This window comes from Diadema antillarum, unplaced genomic scaffold, assembly GCF_040938485.1.
Source record: "Diadema antillarum isolate AM-2024a unplaced genomic scaffold, OU_Dant_1.0 seq00000809_RagTag, whole genome shotgun sequence".
Classification (NCBI taxonomy): Eukaryota; Metazoa; Echinodermata; class Echinoidea; order Diadematoida; family Diadematidae; genus Diadema; species Diadema antillarum.
Window position 1 is genome coordinate 897,354 of NW_027271689.1, and position 9,993 is coordinate 907,346.

The 9,993-nt window shown below is 35.3% G+C and overlaps 1 protein-coding gene across 2 annotated transcripts in view; it reads left to right on the plus strand.

Annotated features, from left to right (window-relative positions):
* The window catches only part of LOC139739627 (uncharacterized), a 60,266-nt gene extending 54,957 nt beyond the window's left edge, over window positions 1-5,309 (plus strand). For both annotated transcript variants that reach the window (XM_071650237.1, XM_071650238.1), the window contains exons 10-13: window positions 699-821; window positions 2,323-2,430; window positions 3,352-3,423; window positions 4,121-5,309. In XM_071650237.1, the coding sequence (XP_071506338.1) occupies window positions 699-821; window positions 2,323-2,430; window positions 3,352-3,423; window positions 4,121-4,147 (330 nt within the window). In that variant the 3' untranslated portion in view covers window positions 4,148-5,309. The remainder of the gene's footprint in view (window positions 1-698; window positions 822-2,322; window positions 2,431-3,351; window positions 3,424-4,120) is intronic.
* The last annotated feature ends 4,684 nt before the right edge of the window (window positions 5,310-9,993 follow it).

Below are 9,993 nucleotides of genomic sequence, written 5' to 3' on the forward strand. Positions count from 1 at the left end.
TTCCCATAAACTTAATACACAGGCCACCAGGTTCCCGTATAATGGGATGGGTTAACTGGGCTTTCCATTGCCTGGGGAATCCCACGTTTCCGACCAGCATTGATTGCATGGGCCCAGTGACTATACGTGGGTCAATGTTTTATACTTTGGAATTGGGGCAGAGATACCATTGTTTGGTTAAGAATAGAGCCTGGATATGCACAGCAGAGATATTTCAGTAATTACAACATGCAAGCTGTCTAGTGATGGTCTCAATACGCCCATCACATGTTATTTCAGCTCACATAGTTTGAATTCAATGGCAAATGAGCATAAACGACAGAGCGATAAAATCAGTTGGATGAATAACTACTATATACGTGGAGGGATAAATATACAAGTAAATATGCCAATGTGAATTATGAGTGGCGACCAGTCAATAGCTATATAACTGATTCAATAAACCAGCAGTCGTTCGATTACAGTCCATCTGTCATAAACACATACCATTCACTTCAGTAAATATATATATATATATATATATATATATATATATATATATATATATACATGTATATGTATATTCAAATTACAAAAATCTTGACTTTCTGTGAATCTCAGGAGCAATGCGATCAGTCAAAAAAATATGGCTGTACAGGGAAAGTGTCAATTAAACAATAACTCTCGCCTCTTTATTCTGTCAAAATAAATTCCTCTAGATGGAAATCTTCAGAAACGACTTCAATCAGGAGCGACGAGACCGCGAGATGGCTGTCGGCCAGGTCGGCGCGCTGAGGGAGGAGCTCAAAAAAGCCAAGGTCAAGCTCAAAGATGTCCAGAAGGTAAAAGATATTTTCTTATCAGCTATAAAGGTTGATAACCAATAATCCTTGCAAAGGATTGTGGCTGCTCGAAGGCAGCATCTTTGTATTTTACAAAGCTAGTTCGTAACTCTTGCGATTGACGACTTGCTCAACAAATATCTCTGTAAGTGATTTTTTATATACTTCTGCTCTTGTAAGGGCAAAATATTGAAGAGATGTTAAGAGATTTATTTGAATGATTTCATGTGTTCAGGCAGGGAGAATCTCCTAATCAACTACACATCTCAGATGAATGGTATGGCAAAAAAAAAAAGAAATTAAACAAAGAAAATAATCTGAAAATATGGGATATTAATCATAACTTCAAGAATATTTATCGCTATGCATAACAACAGGGGTAATTAATCACCACAGCAAAAGGTTTTACTTTCTGTTATATGATGATGGACTTATTAATGACTAAATATGGCTCTTAACCATTTTACGATGAAACCCTTCAAATGATCTGCGCAAGAAGGGTTTCATGACTCCTTTCTGATGTATATGGCATCATGCTCAACATTTATTTATCACCTGTTCATTCAATATTGCATTGGTTTCACTCAGTTTGAATTAATATTTTCCCATAGAGATCCGTTTATAAATCAATTTCGTTGTTTTTTTTTTTAAATATGACTTATTTCTGTGTCATCTTTTGATGTCTTCTGTTCATTTGTTTATGATGTATACAGCTGTCTTTATAAATTTGAATGCTCGTAAATATTAAAGCCTGTGCTGGTGTAGTTACATTTACTCACAAAGATGAATAACGTTAGTCCATGTATATAAACATACAAAGAATAAGTAGATTAGTTGATAATTACCTATACACAGAAACAGAAGTATCGATGTATTAATGATTTACAAATCTGTAGATAAGGAAAAGGAGGAAACAGATTATAATTGAAGGGGTCGGTGCAATACAGTGCTAACCCACACAATAGTCATTTTGAGATAATCGCTGTTGAATGTTTGGAAAGTCCATACATTGTACATTAATAAAACAAGAATGCATGCATTTTTTTACCATGTTATAGGTTGAATTCAAATATAAATTTCACGGAGTTTAGAGTGAAGGATAAGGATTATGAAAATGCCATGTAACTCAATTTTGACAAAAGTGTGGGTTAGCACTATATTGCACCGACCCCTTCAATTCACAAACACACTATACAACAATTTCCTCTCGAGGTAGACTGCTTTCTGATTGATAGTAAAAATAATGGTAGTTATGATGATTATGATGACGATAATAATAATAATGATAATAATGATGATACTACTACTACTACTACTACTACTAATAATAAAAGTAATAATCATAATAATACAATACATCTATTAGCCGCTTAATACGGATGTTTCTAAGCGCACAGTTTGCCAGATCTGTTTAAAAAAATCTTTTCAAGATAAGATAATTTCCTTTCGAAAAAGTTAGTTGGCCAATTTTTTTAATGTCGATTATTTTTTTTTCCTTCAGCAAAGAGACGAGAAGGCGAACCAACTGCAGACAGCCACTCGGCGTCGCTACAGACACGACAGACTGGATTTCAACGACCTTATCGATGAAGAAGAAATGCGAGATGAGGTAAGCCATCACTCGTAACGGCTTTACATCTTACAGCTACACGCGATAGCATTATCTCACGTGAAAATAACGCTTCTTACTTTTTTTGTATCCTCATTTACATCTGATTTACATTGGTCTTCATCGACGTAAATAGGCACCGATTATTCAATGTTATAGTAGTAACAACAATAACAAAAATCATAGACATATGCCAACATACCCGCTGCTTAAAGGGATGAGAACCAGGGCTGGCTGTCGCATGCGTGGTGGTCTTTAGAGGATATTACGTCGGCTTAGTAATCAGTATATCGTTCGTTCCAGTCCAATTACAGTTTGATGCACATCATCTGTTGTTTTTTTTTTCTTTTAGTTATGACTGCTACTAAAACACTGAAAGTCGCTAATCATTTACGTCAATGAAGGGCAATTTGTCAATCATTTGCAAAAAAAAAAACACACAACAACAACAAACAAGCAAACAAACAGACAAACAAACAAATAAAACAAACAACTCTACACAAGAATTCAATCCTTATAATTCATTTCATGGCTTCTGCTTTGCCCTTGACGCCGGAGTGCTAGGCCCATTTTCATTAAATCACCTACAGTGTTGATCAATATGTAGTTTTACTACAACCTTGAAAACTCCAGTGTGAAAATGTTTCCCTTTTATGCTGTCAATGATGAAGGAGACATCTAGTCTATGAAAGCGATTGCCAAACATCCACTATTAAATATTCACTCGTTGTCCATTTGACATTCACGTTTCGTCATTGACTGGTGCGGAGAGTAAGAATGTTTCTGGAGATCACCTTATATCGTATATAGCGCTGCAATGAACTCATAATGTGCATTGTATCTCACCATCTCCAGGTTTCTGATAAAAAAAATACGTAGTAGATAAATAGTTATTTTCATTTTACCATTGATACCATGCAGAAGCAGGATCCTAAGAGACGCACAGGCCATGGGAGAGCACACGATGACTACCAGGACATCGACTGGCTTGCTGTGAGATATACTCAGTATTCTCATTTAATGATACAAATTAATATACCATACGTATCCCCCTCTCCCTCTCTGTATTATGTATATATTTCATCTATGTGTGTGTGAATTTGTCTTCCTTCGGATCGGAATCAAAGAAAAACAGATAGGAAGACAGTCAATATGTGACATCTTTGAAACGAACACATCAACCCAGGGATGAACATTAATCTTGTGCCAGTCACCAGTTATAATGCAAATGCGCCCGCTTATTCTGCTGGCAAAACATTTAACAACAACCCATCAGTGCAAATATCATTATCTTCCTCTGCAGTATACACGTCGTCGTTGAATCGTCTCTGAATGATTATCATATTCCAGTCTTATTGCTCTGAATGTTTGTATTTTTGTCTTATGTAACTGTTATACTATTTGTCGATATTTCTCATGAAAGGGATCCCTCTAAACAGCTCTGCTACGAAAACAGTTCTGAGTAGGGTTATCCCTGCGTTGAAGGTCTATTTTTATGTGCAATATCTTTGTTTTTATATCTCTTCATGACGGAAAATACAATACAATGCAATCCAGTGCAGTAGCAATACAATACATTCCAAAACAATACAATACAATACAATACAGTGCAATTGGTGAATGCATCATGCTGCATATATTATGTACTCTGACATTCTGTATCTGCGCTTATTTCCCACATTTCCTGTAGGAACAACTGTACGAGGAGGCATATTAGAAGTGAATGTTCAACAGATCGACATCCCCCGTCCGTTTAAACTGTCCTCTTACGGGCTGTTTCTGCGGATTGACCAATCTCGAGACTTAGACATACCACGTGATCAGGATCAGCAAGATGACGATGTGGGCCGTGAGATTTCGCGCCCATCACCACGAATAAAGGGACATGAAAATAGAGATCCTCTATGGCACTTCTATGCTGTTTTCTTTCTCGCTAACACTTATATGGTGGCAGATGGTAAAATGGTAATGCTGGCAAAAAGTGACTTTGTGTACGAAAGAATTTACGCGCCTCTTACAAAGATACGTGATACTTTATCGCATCTGATACCCTCGAAGTTCCTGCAGTATGTTATCTTAAAACATACGGTTTTATGACAGCGGTAAATGCACGGTACATTTGATCCTTATTACAATATTTCGGTATTCATGATCTATATACAATAAATAAATCATATTATAGGATCTAATTTCATTGATTTGTGATATGTATGTAACGTCATTTAGAAGATTTTTTTTTTTAAACCGTGCTGTTTCCTACGAAATAAACTATGTTTCAAACGAAATGTGAAAGAGAGAAAATGCGTGTGCGATAAAGCGAGAATGCCTTGCCATCTAACAATAACAGGGATTATTATATCAGTAATCCATTCTCTTGAATTCATAACGTTCAGCTTGGAAGGTTCCTGCTTATTCATGGGCAGTTTAATTCACATCTTAACCATAAGAACTGTCAGTGAAAATAAAAATCATGATTCAAATATAAGAGCTGTAGATGTTTATACTTCATGCTCAAGCCACCATGTGTGTTCGCTAAGGGTATAGTCGCTTCAGTCAACATAATGATTGATCATCTTTTTTTTTCCCTTGCCTCCGAAAGTAAAAAATGAACATTCTTTTAACTAAAATGCAAGGGGATAACATCTCTTTAGCACTGTTGTATTAAACTTCTGTGGTGCGCGACACATACATGACATAGTAATGCTATGTTAGATGTATGACTAGTAGATTCAACTGATAAAAAGTTTCATCGTATAGGGATATAACTCCATACATAAACACTAGCTACCGCTTATTATGGAAACTTGTATTTTGGCGTTGCTATTGGTCAATGTTGAGTGTAGGTAAACAAAACAAGAAAAATATATATATAAGTAATCAGTAATCGAAACCTGTTATTAACTCTAACGTCACTTTATGCAGTGTAGAATAATTACTTTAATACTGACGTTGTACCTATAGTTATAACGATAGTATATCAATTGAATCTGATTTAAATACATCGTTCCAATCAAGAGTTGGTATGCTCGTTCCTTATGTTTTCATATAGGAGGCAAGATTTTCACTAACGAAGCGGATTATAATGAATTTCGCTGTACATACGACACTTTACTTTCCAATGTATATAATCATTTTTAAAGTAGTTTTAGAGTTGTGGCGCTGTGCGCGCAACATCTAGGGTTCCTGGTCAGTGTTATATAAGTTATATGATTATGATAACTTAGTATCATAATCATGTTCACGAACACTAACCTGGAACAATATTATTGTCTGTTTTGTTCATTGCATGGAAACGTTGTGTAAGGTGTTGTTGCATATTTCGCATACTAACACTACTGCAGAGAGTATTTTTTTAATCATTTTGATTTATATTATGCGTCAATATCTCGACCATTTTAATATTATAAGTACATGTATAGGTAGGCCTGTATTTATCCTCAAACAGTAGTGTATTCTGTACCCCACCACTGATATTAGAGTCATATATATACCGCATGAAATACATTTAATGAAATAACGGGTCTTTTAGTTAAGATTTACGGTTCTGGCATGGATCAAAAGCGAGGTAGTCAATCAATAGTCGCGTTGCATACACTCTTGTAACATTTATAAGTGTATGGATGAAAGAATACGGCATATATATGTATATATATATATATATATATATATATATACATATACATATATATATATGCATATATATAAACATATGTATATATATATATACTTAAAATAATTCCTGCATTCTATATACTCATAAAAGTTCCTGAATTTTCGATAAAAATGTATGTTTTTAATTCCTGCTTCACATTAAAACGAGCGTTACTGCGCATAACTTTGCCATCCAGTTTAACTATTATAAATGAAGACGTAAATCAATTAGCCTTTCCTAACATGGGTAATTAGTATTACAATTACAACACCAGTTTCTCTAAACTCAGCTTTTTGCCGAGTTTTCAAAGCCTATATCATAACGGTTTCTTTTCAGAACAGTACAACTTACCTGCACTATACTCATCGAATTTAGCTTATAATTCGAGTGTGTGTATGCATTTGGCCTTGTTTGGAAGCTAATCGCAACTATGTGTTCGTGCTTGTTTGTTTGGCTTTTTTAGCTACTGTGCATGCTGTATATACATGTATATTATGGATATCCATGTGTGTGCATGTTTTATGTGTGGTATGAGTGTCATAGATATGTACACAGTTCTGTATCTCACTTTTACAATAAGTGGTATAACGCGGTCCAACAGCTTATATCACATTGTTTTATGGCGCTTCGCCTATACTTAACAATCCTATAGTTTTAAAATCGCTATACAGTCGTTATATCCTCAAACCTAACAGCCACTGGTATATTGAACGTTATTCTTTTAAGCTCCTTTGTATAATGTGTTTTTAATTTCAGCAATGGCGTTTTATCAACAGCATATCAAGAGTTGATATTACCGCACTGATATGACCGGAACGTAGGGGTACCATTTCACATCTTGATGTGTATATACCAATTTGAGAGCTACTGTACATGATTTTCTGCGTGATGGGGGCACGGATTGTCTCTTTTAATTAGAGTTTTTTGTTACTTTTCTGTTTATTTGCAAGATTACTTTAAGATTTTGTAAGTAGGCCTACATTAGGTGTTTGTTATATGTTAGTGCAGTGTTTGATTATTTGCATCAACATCGAATTAATTGTTTCACGCATTAATTGTTTCACCATGCGCATTAATTGTTTCACAAAGAATTCGACTATGGCACTCGATATCAATCCTAAGTCGTGTACATTAAGCGTGATTTGCAGTGAATTTTGTGACATTTCGACATTTGTTCGATGTAATGTTCTATAGTAACATTATTACTGTATCAGTAGCCTTTGGAGGGGAGTCTCCTTTTTCTTTCGCTAGACTAAAGAAGTAACCTTTTTGATGAGGTGTGTGGTGACTTTACAGATAAGACTTTGTGCAAGTCTCTTGGCAGTAGCAGTTACGTAAGTAATACGCCCCAAGGCAAGGTACTTATTGCCAGGTCCTTTGAAAGGGAGCTGCGGTCCCGCGGTTGCTTGCTATACATCGCTTCCTAAATGGAACACAATCATAAAATAACTCAAAATTTAATTGAATCAACTAAATTCGTATTTGATCCAAACCTCAGCATTTCATTTACCTTTTTGACGTTTATATGCTTTGGTGAATGCTTATCCCGATTAGTCACTCGTGATGCTAGCTGCACCCTTTCTTAAAAATTTGAAGAAGGATGCTGAGTATCTTGCCCGTTTCAACCCATTTTCCGCTGTCGGACAGGAATATGTCGTAAGATGTTGTTGTCACTAAATGATCCATGGGAAGTGTGGTGTGTCTGTCATTTTGGCAGAACAATAGCAAAAAAACAAAAACAAACAAAAACAAACAAAAAAACCAAAACACCAAGCTCCACAAGAGATAGAGCTTTACTATGCTAAAAGTGATACTAGTATAAACGATTTAAATAAAGGCAGAAAATGCCCGATTATTTGTAACATACAAGGCATAACTGGGTTTCTTGGATCTTACAAAACAAGCAGTAATCGACAGCCTGGTGAGATAACTTTTTCAAATACATTTCGGTCCCCCCCCCTCCCACTGTCTATGCTGTTCATCATAATCTATTACCCATTGATACGCAGGTAAAATGGAGAAGATGTGTGTATACCGTAATGATATACACCTTGTCTTGAAAAAAACCGAAGAGCGTAAACATTCAAGCTATATACTAGTCATTGCACCATCTATTTCGTTGTTGTCTTTTTGAAGTCATTCTCCTGGTAATTTTAATGGTATAGATAAGGTACATTTGTATTTGCCTAATTATTACATGAATGACGTGAAAAGACTGTAACTCCGTACAATCATATTTATTATATAGATTTCTTTGGCCCAAGTGTTTTCTCTGTTCTTCTCTTTCACTATACATATATGCTACTTTTTTCTTTTCACAGATGGCAGGCTTGATATCCTATTGCAGCATTTCATTTCATTAGTATATTATAGTTTTGAAAGATTGAAAATAATCTTGTATATCATACTTCAATAAATACTTCACTCAACAATAAGAATTTCGCCTCGTCTGTTTATGATCTCCCGTGCGTTCTTTTATCATTCATTTTGTTTAAATCCTGATTTTGCAGGACAAGAAATAAGTAAATAGACACACTAATGAGGGAACGAGGCAAAAGGCCGATTTTCTTTCAACCGTTGAATGACGCAGAAAATACGAAAAAATTCTAAAACTATGTCAAGAAAATATGCCCGATTACATTGGCGTGCAATGTACAGAACAAAAGAACGAATCCCTCAAATGTTAAGTTTGAAATTGTGCCTAAAATAGTTTGGTCAGGTGGAGAGTGGAGTATGTTATAGCTCGCGAACAAGACACTCATGTTCACATGATAATCATAAAACATTTTAAAACAAACTGATCTTATATTAAATGATTATAGTAAATCTGGTATTAAGACTTAATTTTGTGATATTTCATAATTTTTATAAAACACCATGTTTATCTCAGTCATTTCAGGTAATTTGTGAAACATGCGCAGCCTTGCAAACGTCTACAAAATACATGAGCAAGCTCCTACAATATCAGACTCCCTAGACTAGAGGGCGCCCTTAGTGTTTAACCCAGTGGTTTAACCCCCTACAGACATCCACAAAATAATAAATGAGACCACAGACAGTATGTTGTAGATGAGAACATTGCCACCCTGTGTTGAAATATTACATTGTACGGGGAATGGTACTTTCAAGCAGTACACAAAATGGTAACGTGTGACATTCAAAACTTAATATTTCATCTACCGAGTGATGTCTTTTTAAAAACAATTTTAATGCTTTTGTTCTCTGTTGATCTAATCACTATGTGTATCCAGCAAAGGCAGTACATGTATTCATTTCAAAGTTCTTTGTTGCAACTTATTAAAGTTTCATTCACTTGACCCAATAAATATGTTCTCTTTGTAAACCTTTCAAGAGGTGTATGACATCTACTACATGTACAGTGTATTACTTTACCAAGCAGATCACCATATTCTGTGCATCATTTCCGTCCTGTACACCATAGAAGGGATGGACCAGCTTTGTTCTGTTTCCATGATTGGCTCAGTTATTTTGAACACACCTGGGTACACATACAAGTAAATACACACAACATGCACAAACTAGCAATAAGTAAGTACTTTAAGTACAGTGCACTCCTGTTATAACGAACACGGTTTTAACAAAATTCCAGTTACAACAAAATAAAAATTCAGGCCGCTATATTGCGGCTCTATGTATCTTTACTGTTTATTTGTAAGGTTATATTATAACGAAATTTGGATATAATGAAAGAAAACTGCTGGTCCCGAAGACTTCGTTATAACGGGAGTTCACTGTACTTGTGGGAGTACCCCGTCGTTTTCTCCCATAGAAAAAATACTCCCACAATGTCATTTTTACCCACACAGTGCCTGACTAAATAAAGCGAAACATAAGATGGAATCTCCAAAATGCATATTTTGCTCGTCAACCATACATACATACATACATAC